This window comes from Tachypleus tridentatus, chromosome 3 (assembly GCF_004210375.1).
Source record: "Tachypleus tridentatus isolate NWPU-2018 chromosome 3, ASM421037v1, whole genome shotgun sequence".
Taxonomy (NCBI): domain Eukaryota; kingdom Metazoa; phylum Arthropoda; class Merostomata; order Xiphosura; family Limulidae; genus Tachypleus; species Tachypleus tridentatus.
The window spans coordinates 106047111-106068736 of NC_134827.1; the positions used below are offsets into that span (position 1 = coordinate 106047111).

The following is a 21626-nucleotide window of genomic DNA, read 5'->3' on the forward strand; positions in this document are numbered from 1 at the left end:
AAACAGAATGTATCAGAACTACATTTTGACAATGTTTGGCGTTCGAAGTTAATACAAATCCTGAAAAACGGATAACTTTTAGAAAGGGTATGTAAGGATTAAATTTTCCCAAAGGGGGAATATCTCTCGTTCTTAATGACATTGAAAAACGAAGAATTTATGAATGATTGGACTGTTTAAACCGCCATTAAAAAATGGCGGTTCTCATATACTAAATACATTGTAGAGAAACTAGGGATGTGTGGCGTGTTTAGGGCATGACGTCTTTTCGACGAGACCTTTTTCAATGAAAACTACACAACAAGGCTATCGTCAAGACGCACGGTCGTCAAGTAGAGCCTGACCAAACATGGACTGTTGCTGATTAACGTGTTGCTATTGAAATGAATGACTAAAGAGGCTTAACACTTATTGACAGTGACAGAACAAGTGACTTATTATAAAAGCTTTTAAGTGCTTGCTGCCCTGACAGTTAAAATGGATTATTATAAAAGTTCGTGGCTGATAAATGACAACTGAAATCAGTGCTTATAAAACTAATTAGTGGTTTATACGTTACAGTTAAAAGTCAACAATTATAAAAACTAATTACTGGTTGATACGTCATAGCTGGTTTATTTTCAATTTTTCGCAAAACTACACGAGGACTATCTGCGCTAGCCGTCCATAATTTTGCAGTGTAAGACTAGAGGGAAGGCAAGTAGTCGTCACCACCCACCGCCAACTATTGTGCTACTCTTTTACCAAGGAATAGTGTGATTGACTGTAACATTATAACGTTCACATGCTGAAAGTACGACAACGTTTGATGCGATGGGGAATCGAACCCGCTACCGTCAGATTACGAGACGAGCGCTCTAACCACCTGGCCCGTCATAGTTAAACCCAGTGACCATATAACCTTTTGGACGTTGGTACGTAACAGATCACGCGCATCATTATTGATACATACCAGGTCACGTGCATCATTACAGAAAGTTCCCAAACGTCATTGCGCAAGGACAACTATTTAAATAAACAATCGATTATCGTGTTTCGCTAACACTTATCTGTCTTCGGATATGTCTCCAAAGCTCATTAATTAGTCATTAGCTTTTGTTATTTACAGTGTATTGTAAGCCAGTAATACCAGATAATTGAAACACAAGATCATATCGTGTAATACGGGCGTCATAAACGTAAAACTGCCTTTCAAATGTCGTACACGTGCCAGTAAACAAAAGATCATTGAACCCTACAACGGAAATTGCACGTGTACGTCAAACGAATGTACTCGGAATTACCAATGATTTCCTAAAAATAAGTAATTAGGATATATTTGAATGAATGATAACAATAATAAATTTATTAACAGTAAAGACAGGAATAAACCGTAACTGGTTATCTCTGAATTGCACAAAGCGCAAATATATACAATTTGCTAGAAGCTATGATTTTATATCTCGCAATCTGTTTTACTTGGATTCACATAAATTTTATTAATTATTTTATGGCATTTGTTATGGAATGAAATTAATACAAATTAATTAATTCAGTCCAATTAAGAACTTTAATGGTTCAATTTATTCCAAACGTTAGCTGCTGGGTCAAACGAAAAGCTATGGTTTGATCGAACGCTGAGCAAGCGATGCCATATGTTACCAACATCTCAAGGACACTACGCCGTAATCAGGGGGGGTAGATAAATTTATTGGAAAAAAAAAAGAAGATGGAAAAAAGCAAAATTCCGAAATTTAAATATTGGGAATGCTGGAGTCATGCATTCACATTTGTAGTAAAGAAAGCTCCAAATGTCTAGCTGCTTGTTCTTCAGTTCCGTGATGATTCAGCAACAATCGAGGCTTATGACATTACAGTTCGAAATTCGATCCCTGCAGTTAAATTTCCGCTTAAATAAGCAACCTAAACTATACTAGGTGGCGTTGGTCGAACGTTTTCTCTTTCTTCGTAGTTCAGATAATTAAACATTATATTTGAAAGTAAGTTTTGAAAATTATTATTACCTACACTCGGATACATAAAGAACGTTTAACATTCTCATGTTTTTTTTTGTTTTTTTTGATGGTAAAGTAGACTGAATATTGTGAGAAACTGGAACAACGAAATATAGTATCGAAATGATATTCAACTGACGGTACGATTTGTTTTGAATTTCGCGCAACGCTGTACGAAGTCTGTCTGAGTCAGCAGTCCCGAATTTAGCAATGCTAGAAGAAAGCAAGAAGCTAACACCGTGTTCAGTGAGAGGGAGTTCGAAATTACGAGCCTCATATTACAAGTCGAACCCCCTAACTACCAGACAATACAACGGTTCCTCTCCCCAAATTGATATTTCGGTTTATTCTAATTACTTCAGATGTTTGATTTTTGTTGAGTGTTTCCAGTCAATGTGTTGTTTACTTGTTATGTTGAGTGTTTCCAGTCAATGTGTTGTTCATCTGTTATGTTCAGTGTTCCCAGTCAATGTGTTGTTCATCTGTTATGTTGAGTGTTTCCAGTCAATGTGTTATTCATCTGTTATGTTGAGTGTTCCCAGACAGTGTGTTGTTCATCTGTTATGTTCAGTGTTTCCAGTCAATGTGTTGTTCATCTGCTATGTTGAGTGTTTCCAGTCAATGTATTGTTCATCTGTTATGTGGAGTGTTTGCAGTCAATGTGTTGTTCATCTGTTATATTCAGTGTCTACAGTCAATGTGTTGTTCATCTGTTATGTTCAGTGTTTCCAGTCAATGTTTTATTCATCTATTATGTTTAGTGTTTCCAGACAATGTGTTATTCATCTGTTATGTTGAGTGTTTCCAGTCAATGTGTTATTCATCTTAATGTTAAGTGTTCCCAGATAGTGTGTTGTTCATCCGTTATGTAGAGTGTTTCCAGTCAATGTGTTTTTCATCTGCTATGTTGAGTGTTTCCAGTCAATGTGTTGTTCATCTGTTATGTTGAGTGTTTCCAGTCAATGTGTTATTCACTTGTTATGTTGAGTGTTTCCAGTCAATGTGTTGTTCAGTTGTTATGTTGAGTGTTTCCAGTCAATGTGCTGTTCATCTGTTATGTTGAGTGTTCCCAATCAATGTGTTATTCATCTGTTATGTTCAGTGTTTCCAGGCAATGGGTTATTCATCTGTTATGTTGAGTGTTCCCAGACAGTGTGTTGTTCATCTGTTATGTTGAGTGTTTCCAGTCAATGTGTTGTTCATCTGCTATGTTGAGTGTTTCCAGTCAATGTGTTGTTCATCTGTTATGTTGAGTGTTTCCAGTCAATATATTGTTCATCTGTTATGTTGAGTGTTTCCAGTCAATGTTTTGTTCTTCTGTTATGTTCAGTGTTTCCAGTCAATGTGTTGTTCACTTGTTATGTTGAGTGTTTCCAGTCAATGTGTTGTTCAGTTGTTATGTTGAGTGTTTCCAGTCAATGTGCTGTTCATCTGTTATGTTGAGTGTTCCCAATCAATGTGTTGTTCATCTGTTATGTTCAGTGTTTCCAGTGTTATTCAATGTTCAGTGTTTTGGGTTATTCATCTGTTATGTTGAGTGTTCAATCCAGATGTTCAGTGTTTGTGTGAGTGTTCAGTGTGTTGTTCATCTGTTATGTTGAGTGTTTCCAGTCAATGTGTTGTTCATCTGTTATTTTGAGTGTTTCCAGTCAATGTGTTGTTCATCTGTTATGTTGAGTGTTTCCAGTCAATGTGTTGTTCAATTTTTTAAAAATATTTTCATTCTTGATTTCAACGTAAATCACGTGACAAAAGCACGGAAGTAAACGGCCAGATAGTTAAGACACTCGACTTGTAATCTGAGGGTTGAGTTCGATTCCCCGTCGCACCAAACATGCTCGTTCTTTCAGCCATGTGAGCGTTATAATGTGAGGTTCAATCCCACTATTCGTTGGTAAAAGAGTAGTACAAAAGTTGGCGGTGACTGGTGACGAATACCTGCCTTCCATCTAGTCTTACACTGCAAAATCAGGGCCGGCTAGCGCAGATAGCCCTCGTGTAGCTGTGAGCAAAATTCAAAAACAGACAAACAATCGTAAACAAAATATATCAATTTTTTCAAATTTTAATTTCTTAAATCAGCATTAAAAATTACATTCAATTATTTTTCTCTTTGAACCTGATGCATGAAACAGAAAGTATTGCCCATCTTTAAATAAAACAAATCTCAAAATAATTGATGAGAAATTATAACTAAGATTATAAATTTACCCTAATCTTACTTAGAATAATTTCAGTTTGAAAGTAGACTGATATAGATCCTAATGAATAATAAATGTGTGAGCCCTCTCCACGATTGGTATTGGTGGCGCACAAAAATATTTGTTTGTTTGTTTCGAATTTCACGCAAAGCTACTCAAGGTCTATCTGCGCTAGCCGTCCCTAATTTATCAGTGTAAGACCAGTGGGAAAGCTGCTAGTCATCACCGCCCACCGCAAAGTCTTGGGCTACTCTTTTACCAACGGATAGTGGGATTGACCGTCACATTATAGCGCCTCCACGTTTGAGAGGGCGAGCATGTTTGGTGCGACTGAGATTCGAACCCTCGACCCTTGGATAGCGAGTTAAGCGGCCTCTAGCCACCTGGTCGTTCAGAAGTAATTTTACTCGTCTATAGCCTCGGACTCCATAAACTGTCTACAAAAATAAATAGTGGAGGATGGATAATTTCTAAACTGTCTACAAAAATAAATAGTAGAGGATGGATAATTTCTAAACTGTCTACAAAAATAAATAGTGGAGGATGGATTATTTCTAAACTGTCTACAAAAATAAATAGTGGAGGATTGATAATTTCTAAACCGTCTACAAAAATAAATAGTGGAGGATGGATAATTTCTAAACTGTCTACAAAAATAAATAGTGGAGGATGGATAATTTCTAAACTGTCTACAAAAATAAATAGTAGAGGATGGATAATTTCTAAACTGTCTACAAAAATAAATAGTGGAGGATGGATAATTTCTAAACTGTCTACAAAAATAAATAGTGGAGGATGGATAATTTCTAAACTGTCTACAAAAATAAATCGTGGAGGATGGATAATTTCTAAACTGTCTACAAAAATAAATCGTGGAGGATGGATAATTTCTAAACTGTCTACAAAAATAAATAGTGGAGGATGGATAATTTCTAAAATGTCTACAAAAATAAATAGTGGAGAATGGATAATTTCTAAACTGTCTACAAAAATAAATAGTGGAGGATGGATAATCTGCAATATATTACGATTTTTTTAAACTTAATTAATCACTTGATTTTCGTCTCAACCACTTAGACTTATGATAGAAAATAATTCCACGTTTTTTCTTCACTGTAAGGGCCACCTGCACAAACACACACATAGACATTATGGTGTTGACTACGCCCCCTATCACTTTCTGAGGTGACTGATATGATGGTCTCAAACTAATATATTTCTTAAACTACAAAAGTAATTGTAAAAATTGAAATACTTCCACAGTATTGAACTCATGTTCGAAAAGATCGTCTTGTAAGCTCTATGTCAACTTCCTTTTATAATTGAAATACTTCCACAGTACTGAACTCATGCTGGAAAAGATCGTCTTGTAAGCTCTTTGTCAACTTCCTTTTATAATTGGGTGAAAAAGAAATACAGGAAATATAATATTCGTGTGTGAGCAAGGTGGTATATGCGTTTGTTATTAAACTTCGTTCAATATAATTAGCTCGTGCGAAACGGTATTAGGATTATAAAACTGTTTCGTTTCTTTTTATTTCACTGCACTTTTCACTCATTATTAGTGGAACTCGTTTGTTCTAAACAAATTAATACGGCTCAGAATTTACCCTAGATGAAACAGCCAAACATTAAACGTCATTGGTGTACAATAAATTCTCTCTAATTAGGACACATCTAACGCTGATTAAATTTAATCAGCCAGCTCGGATTTTTCATTCTTTCTTTCTTTATATGTACATACATATATACAGAGACGTACACACACACTTGCTTCAATACGCGAAGAGTTTGTATGGAAAGTCTTCAGATAAGGAAAGAAATAAGCAAAGCTGACCTTAAGATAAGACAACAAAGGTAACTGCCAAGGGTCCTTCGTTATGATGGATCTGCATAGATTATATTTTTACAAGCGATTCTTAAATATGAATCGGAGAAATCTTGAAACATATTATTGACTTATTAATGAACTTAGTACGTCTCTCTGTCGTACAGTTTCCGCCAAAGGTGATTTTTATCTTATGATAATTTTGTTTACAATTTTATATTGCGTAACACTATGATGTGTCGTAAACGTTTCATCTTCCTTAGGTTTCTGCATTGAAAAATATGGTCAGAATGTAATGATTCTGTTGAACGCCTAAATTATTTTAAAATACAATCAGTGTTATTAAAAATTGGAAACGGAAAAAGAAAGATCAGTATATAACATATAATGACTTTAAAAGTGTTTGTTTAGTAATTAATTAATAATTAAAATTTGGTGATGGATAAATTAACAGTTCTTAGATAACAATGTAAAGTTTGTTTGGTTTGTTTTGAGTTTCGCGCAAAGCTACTCGAGGGCTATCTGTGCTAGCCGTCCCTAATTTAGCAGTGTAAGATCAGTGGGAAAGCTGCTAGTCATCACCGCCCACCGCAAAGTCTTGGGCTACTCTTTTACCAACGAATAGTGGGATTGACCGTCACATTATAGCGCCTCCACGTTTGAGAGGGCGAGCATGTTTGGTGCGACTGAGATTCGAACCCTCGACCCTTGGATAGCGAGTTAAGCGGCCTCTAGCCACCTGGTCGTTCAGAAGTAATTTTACTCGTCTATAGCCTCGGACTCCATAAACTGTCTACAAAAATAAATAGTGGAGGATGGATAATTTCTAAACTGTCTACAAAAATAAATAGTAGAGGATGGATAATTTCTAAACTGTCTACAAAAATAAATAGTGGAGGATGGATTATTTCTAAACTGTCTGCAAAAATAAATAGTGGAGGATTGATAATTTCTAAACCGTCTACAAAAATAAATAGTGGAGGATGGATAATTTCTAAACTGTCTACAAAAATAAATAGTGGAGGATGGATAATTTCAAAAGTGTCTACAAAAATAAATAGTGGAGGATGGATAATTTCTAATCTGTCTACAAAAATAAATAGTAGAGGATGGATAATTTCTAAACTGTCTACAAAAATAAATAGTGGAGGATGGATAATTTCTAAACTGTCTACAAAAATAAATAGTGGAGGATGGATAATTTCTAAACTGTCTACAAAAATAAATATTGGAGGATGGATAATTTCTAAACTGTCTACAAAAATAAATCGTGGAGGATGGATAATTTCTAAACTGTCTACAAAAATAAATAGTGGAGGATGGATAATTTCTAAACTGTCTACAAAAATAAATAGTGGAGGATGGATAATTTCTAAACTGTCTACAAAAATAAATCGTGGAGGATGGATAATTTCTAAACTGTCTACAAAAATAAATAGTGGAGGATGGATAATCTGCAATATATTACGATTTTTTTAAACTTAATTAATCACTTGATTTTCGTCTCAACCACTTAGACTTATGATAGAAAATAATTCCATGTTTTTTCTTCACTGTAAGGGCCACCTACACAAACACACACATAGACATTATGGTGTTGACTACGCCCCTATCACTTTCTGAGGTGACTGATATGATGGTCTCAAACTAATATATTTCTTAAACTACAAAAGTAATTGTAGAAATTGAAATACTTCCACAGTATTGAACTCATGTTCGAAAAGATCGTCTTGTAAGCTCTATGTCAACTTCCTTTTATAATTGAAATACTTCCACAGTACTGAACTCATGCTGGAAAAGATCGTCTTGTAAGCTCTTTGTCAACTTCCTTTTATAATTGGGTGAAAAAGAAATACAGGAAATATAATATTCGTGTGTGAGCAAGGTGGTATGTGCGTTTGTTATTAAACTTCGTTCAATATAATTAGCTCGTGCGAAACGGTATTAGGATTATAAAACTGTTTCGTTTCTTTTTATTTCACTGCACTTTTCACTCATTATTAGTGGAGCTCGTTTGTTCTAAACAAATTAATACGGCTCAGAATTTACCCTAGATGAAACAGCCAAACATTAAACGTCATTGGTGTACAATAAATTCTCTCTAATTAGGACACATCTAACGCTGATTAAATTTAATCAGCCAGCTCGGATTTTTCATTCTTTCTTTCTTTATATGTACATACATATATACAGAGACGTACACACACACTTGCTTCAATACGCGAAGAGTTTGTATGGAAAGTCTTCAGATAAGGAAAGAAATAAGCAAAGCTGACCTTAAGATAATACAACAAAGGTAACTGCCAAGGGTCCTTCGTTATGATGGATCTGCATAGATTATATTTTTACAAGCGATTCTTAAATATGAATCGGAGAAATCTTGAAACATATTATTGACTTATTAATGAACTTAGTACGTCTCTCTGTCGTACAGTTTCCGCCAAAGGTGATTTTTATCTTATGATAATTTTGTTTACAATTTCATATTGCGTAATACTATGATGTGTCGTAAACGTTTCATCTTCCTTAGGTTTCTGCATTGAAAAATAGGGTCAGAATATAATGATTCTGTTGAACGCCTAAATTATTTTAAAATACAATCAGTGTTATTAAAATTGGAAACGGAAAAAGAAAGATCAGTATATAACATATAATGACTTTAAAAGTGTTTGTTCAGTAATTAATTAATAATTAAAATTTGGTGATGCATAAATTAACAGTTCTTAGATAACAATGTAAAGTTTGTTTGGTTTGTTTTGAGTTTCGCGCAAAGCTACTCGAGGGCTATCTGTGCTAGCCGTCCCTAATATAGCAGTGTAAGACTAGAGGGAAGGCAGCTAGTCATCACCACCCACTGCCAACTCTTGGGCTACTCTTTTACCAACGAATAGTGGGATTGACCGTGACATTATAACGCCCCCACGGCTGAGAGGGCGAGCATGTTTGGTGCGATGGGGATGCGAACCCGCGACCCTCAGATTACGCTTGGCCATGCCGGGCCCTTCTCTCGTTCGGTGCACTCTTCCCGTTCCCACGGCAAACAATGTAAAGCATAATTTCTTGTACAATATTTATCGTATGATAAAACAATAACTTTGTTTTCCTAATACAATTGCTGAAATAACAATACAAACTGATTTTTCCTCTCTGTGTACTGTATAAGTTTTACAACTCTAGTTTGGTAAACTAATAGTAGATCAACTAACTTGGTTGTTACTGCTGTTCCCCAACAGATAAATTTACAAATTTACAGTTCTAAAAATCAGATGGCGCTGTGATCCAGTCTTGTATTTGTTTTATGAATGTGATATAATTCAAGTTTAGGTGTGTGTTTTAGCCTAATTTTAATCATTGTATTATAATAGCGGCTACGCTTCTACTTAAACGTTTATGCTGTTTGATAATTGTATTGTTGTGCCATTTTCAATAAAATGTCTAAGTCTACTCAAGAAAGCAACTTTTTAGGAGAGTTGGACTTTTGCAGTGAATGTGGTGCCATTTTGCCATTACCTGGTTCTTCGGACGTTGTATGCTGCAAGGTTTGCCAGTTTAGCATAGATGTCCGTAGTAAGAAAACTGTTTGTTTGTTTTAGTGTTTTTTTTTTGTTACTTATTTTCATAAACTTGGTCTCTTTAAATAAAAGAGAAACACAACTGGATAATAACTCCTTACATTGTTAGTATCCTTAGCAAACTTATAGATTGTGCTATTCAGTTACAATAAGCTATCAAAATTTCGAACTTAAAAGCCACTTTTTTTTTTTTTTATTACTGGGCAAGGAATGAATAGTTCAGTGCCAAAAACTAATGTAACAACATTTGAAGCTTATTTCGGTTTGTGTAAAATGGTATTTACAAGCATTTTGTCACACACAGATTGAGTAAACAGAGATCAAAATAAGCAAACGAATATTGTGCAAATTCCAAGACAATATAAGACCGTTTGCCAAGAAAATGTGTGGAAAATAAATTCCCCTTGGGAATTAAATATCTCAGTCTGGTACACAATTTAAAAAAAGAAAACTGTCTGTTGCATTTTATTAAAAGGAAAATATTCTCAGTTAACTGTTTGCTTTTGATGTATATTACACAATTAACATAGTTAATCTTTTTAACTTTGTCAGTTATGAAATGAAGACTTATTTTGAGATGTTTCCACTTAGATGCATAATACATGAAATTTTGTATTGAATACAACAAGCACTGAGTCAATTATAAACACAACAATCTTTAACATTCAACATATTCAGTGTTTTAGGAAGTGTTGATGGGATTAATTCATATTTTACAAAACATAAAAGTTGATTACCCATAATTCTTAACGTATCTTTAATTGAGTGACAATGTAAATCACCATCTACTTAGAGTTCTTTCTTAAATTGTGATGATTATATTTAAAACAAGCTTTCTGTTTTTTAGCATTCGATGGCATTAAGACGTCCTCTCGTCTAGTCTTCAACGATCGAAAAAAAGTGTTAAAGGTTTATGTCAACAAGAAAGCTGAAGACAGTGCTGGTCCACTTGTGAGAAATTTTTTTCTATTATTATTCATACCAAAAAAAAAAATATTCCAACCACTTGTAAAAAAAATAAAATAAAAAAAAAGATATTCTTATATCCTTACCTGCAACATTAGATATCAGAATTTATAATTTTCTATATTACACTGGTTTGTCCATGATGCTTTCCTTTAACAAGTTCCTCCTTATTGAGTAATACATGTATAAGAAGACAGTTGGTGCTGAGTAACAACAGATTGTTGTATTCAAGTGCATGGCAACATTTATAAAATGGGACAGAATATTTCCAGATACAATTCAAAAGGAAACAGTATAGATTTTGCAATGTTGGATCAAAGCAAATGCAGGCAGATCTCAGTTTTGTTTTTGTTGAGAAATAACATTAAAACAACAACACGAAAGTAATTCTATTCTGCTTCACCAGGACACGTAATAAAAAAAAACATCATCTCCAGTGTTAACATGCATACGTTATGTACAAGGAGCATGCAAAAGTGAGCATTGAATTTCAGTATTTCTTTATTGTTTTTATTTAGTTTACATTCTATGAAAGTGGTAATACTAATAGTATTCCTGTGAAAATGAATAAACCATGAGTAAGTCATTTAAAAGTTTTCATTAACATTATTATAACAAGATATATTTGAATTTCCATGTTATACTTCATGTCATCCAGTTACAGTTTTTATAACACTTGCAGAAAAATGCTTGTCCGTTTGTTAGTTGTTTTTAATTGAAGTCAACACAATATCTACTTTCTTTAGATATAACATAATAGAACTTACAAAATTACAATGAAATAAAGTTCCTGATTCAGTAGTTGGAAGGTATGACCATAAAGTATCTGATTCAGTAGTTGGAAGGTATGACCATAAAGTTTCCGATCCAGTAGTTGGAAGGTATGACCATAAAGTTCCTGATTCAGTAGTTGGAAGGTATGACCATAAAGTATCTGATTCAGTAGTTGGAAGGTATGACTATAAAGTATCTGATTCAGTAGTTGGAAGGTATGACCATAAAGTTCCTGATTCAGTAGTTGGAAGGTATGACCATAAAGTTCCTGATTCAGTAGTTGGAAGGTATGACCATAAAGTATCTGATTCAGTAGTTGGAAGGTGTGACCATAAAGTTCCTGATTCAGTAGTTGGAAGGTATAACCATAAAGTATCTGATTCAGTAGTTGGAAGGTATGACCATAAAGCATCTGATTCAGTAGTTGGAAGGTATGACCATAAAGCATCTGATTCAGTAGTTGGAAGGTATGACCATAAAGTTCCTGATTCAGTAGTTGGAAGGTATGACCATAAAGTTTCTGATTCAGTAGTTGGAAGGTATGACCATAAAGTTCCTGATCCAGTAGTTGGAAGGTATGACCATAAAGTTCCTGATCCAGTAGTTGGAAGATATGACCATAAAGTTTCTGATTCAGTAGTTGGAAGGTATGACCATAAAGTTCCTGATCCAGTAGTTGGAAGGTATGACCATAAAGTTTCTGATTCAGTAGTTGGAAGGTATGACCATAAAGTTTCTGATTCAGTAGTTGGAAGGTATGACCATAAAGATTCTGATTCAGTAGTTGGAAGGTGTGACCATAAAGTTTCTGATTCAGTAGTTGGAAGGTGTGACCATAAAGTTTCTGATTCAGTAGTTGGAAGGTGTGACCATAAAGTATCTGATTCAGTAGTTGAAAGGTGTGACCATAAAGCATCTGATTCAGTAGTTGAAAGGTGTGACCATAAAGCATCTGATTCAGTAGTTGAAAGGTATGACCATAAAGCATCTGATTCAGTAGTTGGAAGGTATGACCATAAAGTATCTGATTCAATAGTTGGAAGGTGTGACCATAAAGTTCCTGAATCAGTAGTTGGAAGGTATGACCATAAAGATTCTGATTCAGTAGTTGGAAGGTATGACCATAAAGTTCTGATTCAGTAGTTGGAAGGTATGACCATAGTTACAGGCATTCTATTTGTCCTGCAGTCAATGCTATTAAACCAACAATGTGACACATCCCCTTATAGCCTATCCTATATTTGTGTTCATTCATTAGAAATATTAGTTTTTGTTTGATTTTGCATGTAAATTTCTTAAAACTTGATTATTAACTTGATTGATTAGTTATATAAGCATCAGTTAAATCATAATGTCACGTGAAGTGATCAGTAAGCTAAGTCACAGTTGTTAAGTATTATAACTCACATTGGATGAGCCTCCAATTAATTGTGTTATGAATTATAGTGTAAAATAGTCTAAAACTGAGTTAAAGGTGATTTAAACTGAGAAGTTTATTGAATGTAAATATTTCAAATTTATTATGTTTGCCAAGAAGATTCATGTATACAGTTTACTTTCTTAAAACAAATATATTTTAATATACAAACAAAAGTACAATTTATAATAATGGTTATTACAAGGAATGATTTATATACAAACTTACAAACAATATTGAGTCTTCTATCCAATACAGAACTTCCTTTATCTTATTGAGGGTTCACATTGAGTTAATTATTTTGAGTTGATGTATACACAATTCATTTAACAGGGAGCTAGCTCGCTCTGCACAGATCACATGAGAGTTTTTCACCACTGAAGTTAAATGGTTTGTAACCTATAAACGTTTCTGGTCAGCTATATATAATTTCCTGATTAATAATAATTAATTAGTTACAGCTTCTGAGGTTTATAGTGTCCCAACAATATACACTGTCTCACCACGCCACATGTTGCAATGGCTACCTTTAATATTTGTCAGGCAAGATTCTAGAAATTTCAGCTACAGCAACAGTACTGACAATCATTAGCATTTACCGACACACATAGTACATTGTTGATTCTTACCCTTAAAAATCATAAACTTGAATGAATCGGCAGGAATTTCACAATACACATTTAACAATACAAGTTGCATATATTTCTAAATATATGTTTAACTGAAACAAACATATAATAGTAAATATTTAGTGTTGCATAGAATAATCATTAATATAAATTATAATTAAACTGTAGATGTCACAGAGAATAATCATTAATCTAAGTTATGGTTAAATTGCAGATGTCACATAGAATAATCATTAAACTAAGTTATGATTACTGTTGTGAAACAATCAATTACTTGCAGTTTTTCCATCCAAATGATTGAAATATTTCTGTTGTCATTTTGGCCTGGGATGGCCAGGTGGTTAAGGCACTCGACTCATAATCTGAGGGTGATGGATTCAAATCCCCATCACACCAAACATGCTCGTCCTTTCAGCTATGTGGGCATTAAAATGTTACAGTCAATCCCACTATTTGTTGATAAAAGAGTAGCCCAAGAGTTTGAGGTGGGTAGTGATGACTAGCTGCCTTCCCTCTAGTCTTACACTGCTAAATTAGGGACGGCTAGTGCAGGTAGCCCTTGAGTAGCTTTGCGTGAAATTCAGAACAAACAAACTGTCATTTTTCAGTATTTTTCAATTAATTCAAGCTTGTTAAATTTAATTGATAAGGGTTGCTACTCGTAAAAATAATCAACCATCAAAATTAGTGTTTGCAGTTCTTCCAACCATTCAAGCCTCATGTAAGAATAATTGATTAGGTTAAGATAATCAACTACCACAATGGGCTGTCTGTGCTGTGCCACTTCAGAGATCAAGTTTAGCCCTAAAAATTATCAATGAGCCATTGGAATATTATTGGTATGAAAGGTATCCTGTAACAACATCTTCTGTCCAAAGCCAAAACATTTCATTGGATGTTTACTGTCTTAACTCTTAGTTACATTTATAACCTGTTGATTGTGAAAATAACCTAAAAATATATCACTAGGTTCCTGCAATTTGGAAAACCTATGTTTTGCTTGTGATAACTTTAAATATGTAACATGTAAAATGTAAAAAAACATTACTAAAATGTAAAGATTTCACAAAAAATAATAATTTGATTATGAAAGCTAACAGCTAGGTTCTATACAACGATGTTGTATCACAACAGATACAAAGTCACAGTGGAACAGAATGTGTCAGAACTACATTCTTATATTGTTTGGTATTCCCCAGTGGAACAGCTGTAATCACAAACAAACCAGTATGTGGACCTACAATGCTAGAAACTGAATTTTGATACCCATTGTGGGCAGAGCACTGATAGTGCATTGTGTAGCTTTGTTCTTAATCACAAACAAACCAGTTTTTTGACATTTTATTGATAGTGGGATGACACCATAATATTACTTGTTTTCTGGAAGAGTATGTAGCAACCCTTTCCAACAAAATATATTCATACACTCAGATCAGTAAGTTAGAATTTCCATTGTATTTAGTGGTATTAGAAAAAAAAATATGGATCAACTTAGAGTATCAAAACCATCCAGAAAAAGACATGCAACAAGTAGTACACCATCCATTACAAGCAAAATAATACATCTTACAGCAGGTGATAATCCAGGAAAACCAAATGTACGTAGCATAGGCCATCCACTTTAATCCCAGCCAACATAATCAAGATAGATCTCTGCCTGGAAAAGCAGCACAAAACACATCTGCACACATTGCTTCCATAATGCATTTGCTCAACTGGAGAATGAACTGGATATTTACACTGTTCCATATAAAGGACACGTATCAAGTCACTAGATGCAGGAACTATGGATTTCCATGCAATTAGACTATTGAATTAGATGCTTGGAGCTGATGTCCTCTTACACCAAATTGCTTATGGAAAGAATGTAGTGAAAGAGGGTAAGCTTTAGATAAGATTTTTACAATGGAGCATTTTGCTGTGGAACTAGTGACAAAATGCATGGTCATCAAAAATAGGACAACAGGACATAACAACATAAACTGTGGCAATGTTATGAGGCTCCAAAATCATTTTGATAAAGGGTACTCAACCTGTGGTTAATGTTTCTTGTAGCATTGCTATGTATTCAATTTATTAAAGTTTAAGTAAGATTTTCTCAGTAAATAATGTCATATTTTCTCTTGTGTAGGTGGATAGAAACTGTTCAAAGTGTGGTCATGAAGGAATGACCTATGCCACTCTTCAGACCAGATCTGCAGATGAAGGTCAAACTGTTTTCTATTCCTGCCCAAGATGCAAGTACGTGAACACTAGAAAAAGTGTTTTAATTAGTACTTTAATAGCTAATATAATAAGGAATTAATGATCCTTTATATATACATTTGTATAACTTGTCTTTTTAAATTAACACTTTCATGTAGAAAGCAGTCTGCCATCATTCACTTTTATTCATTCTTTGATTTATCATTAATTGTAAATTAATGGTCCATCATAGAATTTTTTTGCTTTTATGTACTTTTGTGCAAACAAATTTAATATGTGTAGCAAACTAATAATTGAACCAACTAATTATCAATGACAGTGCAGTATTTCTATATCATAAAAATTGAGAAAAGAAATTTGTTTGGCCCCTCGGTGTGGATTCCTGTATGTGGTGAGGGGACCTCCCAGGGAAGGTTCTGTTCTTTCAGTTTACCTCCTCTGAGATCTAAACATCCACTCGCGTGTTTGGTGACCCATGTAAGGGAGGAGAGGATCCTGGTGGTTGAGAGGTCCAATCCTAACACACACTTTGACCTGGAATTCCTGTAGATGGGCAGCCTTGGGGTGGCCCCCTTGGGTCAATTGGCTGGTCCATTTGGGCTAGGGTCAACCAAGTTTCAATGTTGGATATTCTCAACAAGTGTTGTGGACATTGTTTCTGATGCTGGTGTTTGGGTACAGTGCTCACGAAACCCTAGCATTGTTGTAGTGTCCTTGTTTGGCATTGTAGTGCATCCCCTCGTCGGGCTCGTGGGTGGGTCAGTGGACACCAAAATTTCATTTTTTATTAAGGATCCTCCAAATAAAAACTTAAATAAAATAGTGAAAAAAACAGTCCATAGATAAACAACCACGTCTTGAAGATTCTGAGCAGCAATCTTCAACATCTGTAATGTCTGTAGTTTTATAATTTGAATTGGTATCCTGGTGACAGTTTCTTTACTTTTCATAAGTGTGAAAATTGATACACTAATTTTATATATTTAAATAAGACCTTTAGTAGTAAGTCCAGCAACTTAACTGTGCATATCCTTCTATGGTTGCTCTGGACAAGTTCCTAAGGTTCCCAAAGTTTCCAGTGGTAATCTGGCTAGCAAGCCAAAGAATATTTATTTTCCTCTTGACACAAATTCAGAGGTGGCATACTAGATTCAAGTCTGTACCATACCACAGAATATTCCCGTCAGTTTATAAAACTAACAATCGATCCCTTAGCATGGATAGTAAAGTTTTGTTGACTAGCCACTGTCTCTCTGGTCAGTTGTTCAAAACTAGGGATGATAGTCTTAGTAACCTTGCAATAAATCCAAAAAAGAAAATTCATTTTCATAAACAAAACGTACATTGACATTGAATGAGAATTATCCTAAGTTATTGTTTCTACCGAACTTTAAACCATTTTCAGTATGTTTGTTGTAAAACTTGAGTTAGAGTTTTTATTACCACTTTGGTTGTGAAAGTAATTTTGATGCTGCTGTTTAAGTGTTGTTGATAATACAAAGTTTGAAAACTATCACAGATGTTTCAAATTTGTAATTTTATTGATTGAACCAGTCAACTCCTTACTCTGAATCTTGTCACATTGCATGAGTCATGTACAATCTATGCTGTGTAGTTGTCATGCTTATAAAGATGACATATATTTAATATGTTCTATCTTATTATGAAACCCCCCCCTTCTGAAGCACAACAGTACCCCTTTGGACTTACGACACTAGAAACTAGCTTTGTGCTTAATTACAAACAAACAAAATCGTATCGTCAAATAAACTAAACAACAAATACTGATACACATAAATGTTGACTACAACACTAGAAACTAGCTTTGTGCTTAATTACAAACAAACAAAATCGTATCATATCATAAGTCAAATAAACTAAACAACAAATACTGATTCACATAAATGTTGATATTATATTTTGATGATTTTTCTTTGTACATTTCAGGTTTCAAGAAACTGAAAATTCGTGATAATGTAGACAAGAAAATAACTGAAGAATGAATGTGTGTGAAGTTTTCCAGTAGTATACTGATGTATATATTAAACTGAAGAAAATTAATACTGAATCTTGAATATGACTACTGTCGTATACAGCCACGTGGCATGCATTGTGTTTAATGGTGTGTCTTATTGTCAGATGTCGACTGAAAATTTGCTGTAGTGATTAGACGTAGTAACATCAGGCTCTTTGTTTGTGGTTTATAATGTCAATGAATGCAATAGTGAAATAACTTTATAAGAAATTATTAATAATACAGCTTTGCATATATGGAACTAAACTATGAAGAATTGGTAACCACAGTGTTAGAATAAATTGAAAATATGAAATTTATTACTGCCTATAGCAAAAAAAAAGTTAGTATGACATTTGTTGAATGTTTGAAGTACTGAGATCATAAGACTAATCCTAATAAAGGTCTTCACCCATTGTTTCATATTTACACATTTTGTCACCTTAACTACTTTTAATGTTTGAGATTCAGCCAGTTTTTGTACAAGCTTTCAGCAACCCCTGTAATATCAATAGCAGGCTGATGGAGTTATATAGTACAAATTATGACCACTAGGTGATTTTATTAAAATATTTGGGCTGAATAATGGAAACAGAGACCTTATAATTAAAGAAAAAAAAAGCTACCATGCAAATAGCACAAAAAATTTTGGGTTATTCCTAATTCTTCTGTCATGTTTTGTACTTTAGTTATATTGTCAATAATCATATCTCATTCTAACTATTTAAAAACAGATAGCTGTATGTGTACATTTGTGATTTAAAAAAAAAGAAAGAAGATATTTCAAAATTCTTCTCTCGGTAGGATTAGATGTCATATTAGTCTCATATTATGGTTGACATGCAGTATTAATCCTGCCAAGTTATTACAATGTTGCTATTACTTGTTTAGGCTTAGGATTCATATTTATTAAACTTCTAATATCACAGAAAAACAAAAGTAATTATTGAAAATAAGATAAATATTGCTTAATGTTTTTGTAAGAAACTTTCGTATCTACCATTTTGTTACTTCTGAATAAGTCTTCATATCGTAAAGCTTCTGTTAAGAATTTTTCACAAGTGGGCAGTTTCCATTTTGAGATGTGCATCTTATATGCTTACATAATTTTATATAAACCAAAACTAAATGTCACCTGTTTTGAGCGTGCAACGTTATTGTGAGAAACAAAATTAACTGTAACAACATGAAAACAACTCGAGCACAAGTGTTGAAGAATGAGCAGCCATTCTCAGTGTTTCGTGATGCTTGAGAAGTCATAGGGGGCCGTTTCATATTTACTTTAATCGTGTCCAACCTCTACTTTATTTCTTCAAAACTGGTGACTGGGAGAGAAAAGAAAGATTACACCTTCACGGAACAAGAGACCAAAATCCTGGTGCAGTATCCCACAATCTTATACTACCTACATTACTGACCATTCTTATTATGTACAACCAAGAAGAGATTAACTGTTATATCAACTTGTATAAGTTATTATATCGTCCTTCTGCTTGGGTCTTTTCCATTTTCTAGCAAAGCAACAACTCTAAAACTAGGATGAGTCTTGTCATATATTTACTATAGATCTCCTGGTGAGAGAGCTATTAGTCTGAAAAAGTTAACAATAGTAGTTTAACTGTCACAAAGTAAATGGCAAAAATGGAGAAACAGGATAACCTTACAAAACTAATCTTTTACACCAACAGGAATTACTGTCTGACCTACAATTCAAACACTGGATATTCAAAATTTGTTCAAACAAAATGTAACTGAGACAGTAACATTCCAAACAGTTGGATTCATTATCAATTCGAGCTCACAAAAGAGAGAGGGTGACCCAGAAGACGTTTCCTTCACCAACTAAGAAGTTCTAAGCTCAGCTACAAAAGTCTTTGGTAAATTACAATAACGAATAAATATTTCAGGGACTAGAAATAAAAAAACAAAAATATTAAGTTATATGATGTTCCTGTTTAAACTTGCAACAGTCATGTTCCAGATCTTGTGTTTGTCACTCGTTAGTGGCCAGCACAGTAATTTTATTGAAAATATCTTGTGCAAAGTGCGGGAAAGCTAAGTTTAAACGACTTATCTTCACAGACTTTGTACATACCCTAAACTCTGTATATGATCAATGGCTTCCAAAACCACATTTAAGCTTCGGTATTTCATGTGTGTATGATCTAATAAAACTTGATTCTAAAACAACTGACAATTTTGTAATGTAGATGAAAAGTTTTTTGTTTTTTTTATAGTAATCAAAGACATAACTTTGTTAACTGCTGTGACTTCTGGGTTGAAGTTTAAGATATTCATATATAACAGTAAAGTCTAAGTCGTTTATGGTGCTCACAGAAACAGCAATTTGTTGACTGTTACACGTCAACTGATACATTATTCGAACACCAAGTATCGAGCATAATGTGAACGCACCAGGTAATTAATCTTCAAATCTGGTTTGTTGTTGTTTTTTCCAACAAAGATGGGCTGGTTTCTAAAATTCATATTTCTAGTACGGCTAATGCAGATAGCCCTTATGTAGCTTTGAGCGAAATTCCAAAACCAGCAATCAAAAGTGAAATATTATTTTAGCCACCTCATCAATTTTTAGCTTTAAACCATATTTTAAAATTTAAATGTCAAATTGTACTATAGAATACACTCGTTGGTTAGCTGTTGTGCTGTATAATACGTATATAAGCTTGTAATTAAGACAATATTGTCGCATGAGGTCGAGATACCATAGAATGTGGTTCGGTTAGGGAGCTTGACTCGTAATCTGAGGGTTGCAGGCTCGAACTCTCGTTCCACTAAACATGCTTGGTCTTTCGCTTACAAAGTAGAGACGGCTAACGTAGATAGTTCTTATGTAGCTTTGAGCGAAATTCGAAACCATTGTAAGTCCTCTTAAAAACAGAATAGTTTGGTATTCTATTTTTTCTTAAAATATATATTTAAAAAACTTGTATTAAAAGATATAAGGCCCGGCATGGCCGCGTGGTTAAGGCGCTCTATTCGAAATCCGAGGGTCACGGGTTTGAATCCCGTCACACCAAACAGGCTAGCACTTTCAACCGTATGGGCGTTACAATGTGACGGTGAATCCCACTGTTCGTTGGTAAAATTTATCCACACCTAAATGTAAATTAAATAAGTAAACTCGTCATGTCAGTTACTCTGTATTAATGCCGTAAGCTAAATATCATCCAGAAAATCCATCTTGTTACTAAAAAAGGAACATCGAAATTACCACATTTGTTTTTCTTTCAAAACGATTGACTAAATCATCTAACGTCACCTTAATCAGGGTACAGTTGTGGCTTCTGAACTAGCGACATCTTGAAAGAAGTTATGAAATCGCCTTTAAGAATTGTTTCCAGTTGCAATGAAAGCGAACTTTATGAGGAAATTCGAACTTTACCAGAGAAAGTGTGGAGATGGAAAATGAGTGTATCATAAAGTACGAATATACAAGAGGTTAACATGTTCAGGATGGACAGTGGTTTCAGTTAGAATACATACTAATTTCTAAAACCTAGCTCTGAAACAAACAATTGTTAACTTGGTTACAGCTATCTTTGTTATGTTTTTAACAACTTCGCCTGTGGTAGCTTTTACTACGCCTAGTGCTACTTCTGTGAAATAATTTTATTGGGGGAAAAGATTGTCCATGAAATTCAAAAGTTTAATATAAACAAGATGGATAACATGACGATGAATGGAGAGCCGATCTAATAAACTATCAGATCTGTCGAAAAGACGGTTGATCTGACAAAATTAGGACCTCTTATATAAGTCCTTAAAACTGTAGCTGTGTAAAAAGTAACGTAAAATTAAGTAAATTTATACACGACACATATGTCGTAAATTCTCCTTTTCTTTATCACTGGAAGCTATTCCATTTTTTAGTCTTGTTGTTTTGAATTAAGCACAAAGCTACACAATGGGCTATCCGTGCTTTGCCCACCACGTTTATCGAAACCCGAATTTTGGCATTGTAAGTCCGCAGACATACCGCTGAGCTACTGGGGACCCATCTCTCAA

The 21626-nt window shown here is 34.1% G+C and overlaps 1 protein-coding gene across 1 annotated transcript; it reads left to right on the forward strand.

The window, feature by feature from the left end:
- The first annotated feature begins 9289 nt into the window (after positions 1–9289).
- Polr1H (RNA polymerase I subunit RpI12) lies at positions 9290–18183 on the forward strand. Its single transcript, XM_076496060.1, has 4 exons — positions 9290–9590; positions 10443–10546; positions 15513–15622; positions 17534–18183. Exons 1-4 carry the CDS (start codon positions 9455–9457, stop codon positions 17556–17558), a joined length of 375 nt encoding a protein of 124 aa, XP_076352175.1. The 5' UTR covers positions 9290–9454; the 3' UTR covers positions 17559–18183.
- Positions 18184–21626: the final 3443 nt, after the last annotated feature.

Coding starts and splice junctions, on each gene's coding strand:
- Polr1H (XM_076496060.1), top strand. CDS start 9,455: ATGTCTAAGTCTACTCAAGAAAGCAACTTTTTAGGAGAGTTGGACTTT. Junction 10,547..15,512: donor AAGACAGTGCTGGTCCACTT/GTGAGAAATTTT, acceptor TCTCTTGTGTAG/GTGGATAGAAACTGTTCAAA. Junction 15,623..17,533: donor TATTCCTGCCCAAGATGCAA/GTACGTGAACAC, acceptor TGTACATTTCAG/GTTTCAAGAAACTGAAAATT.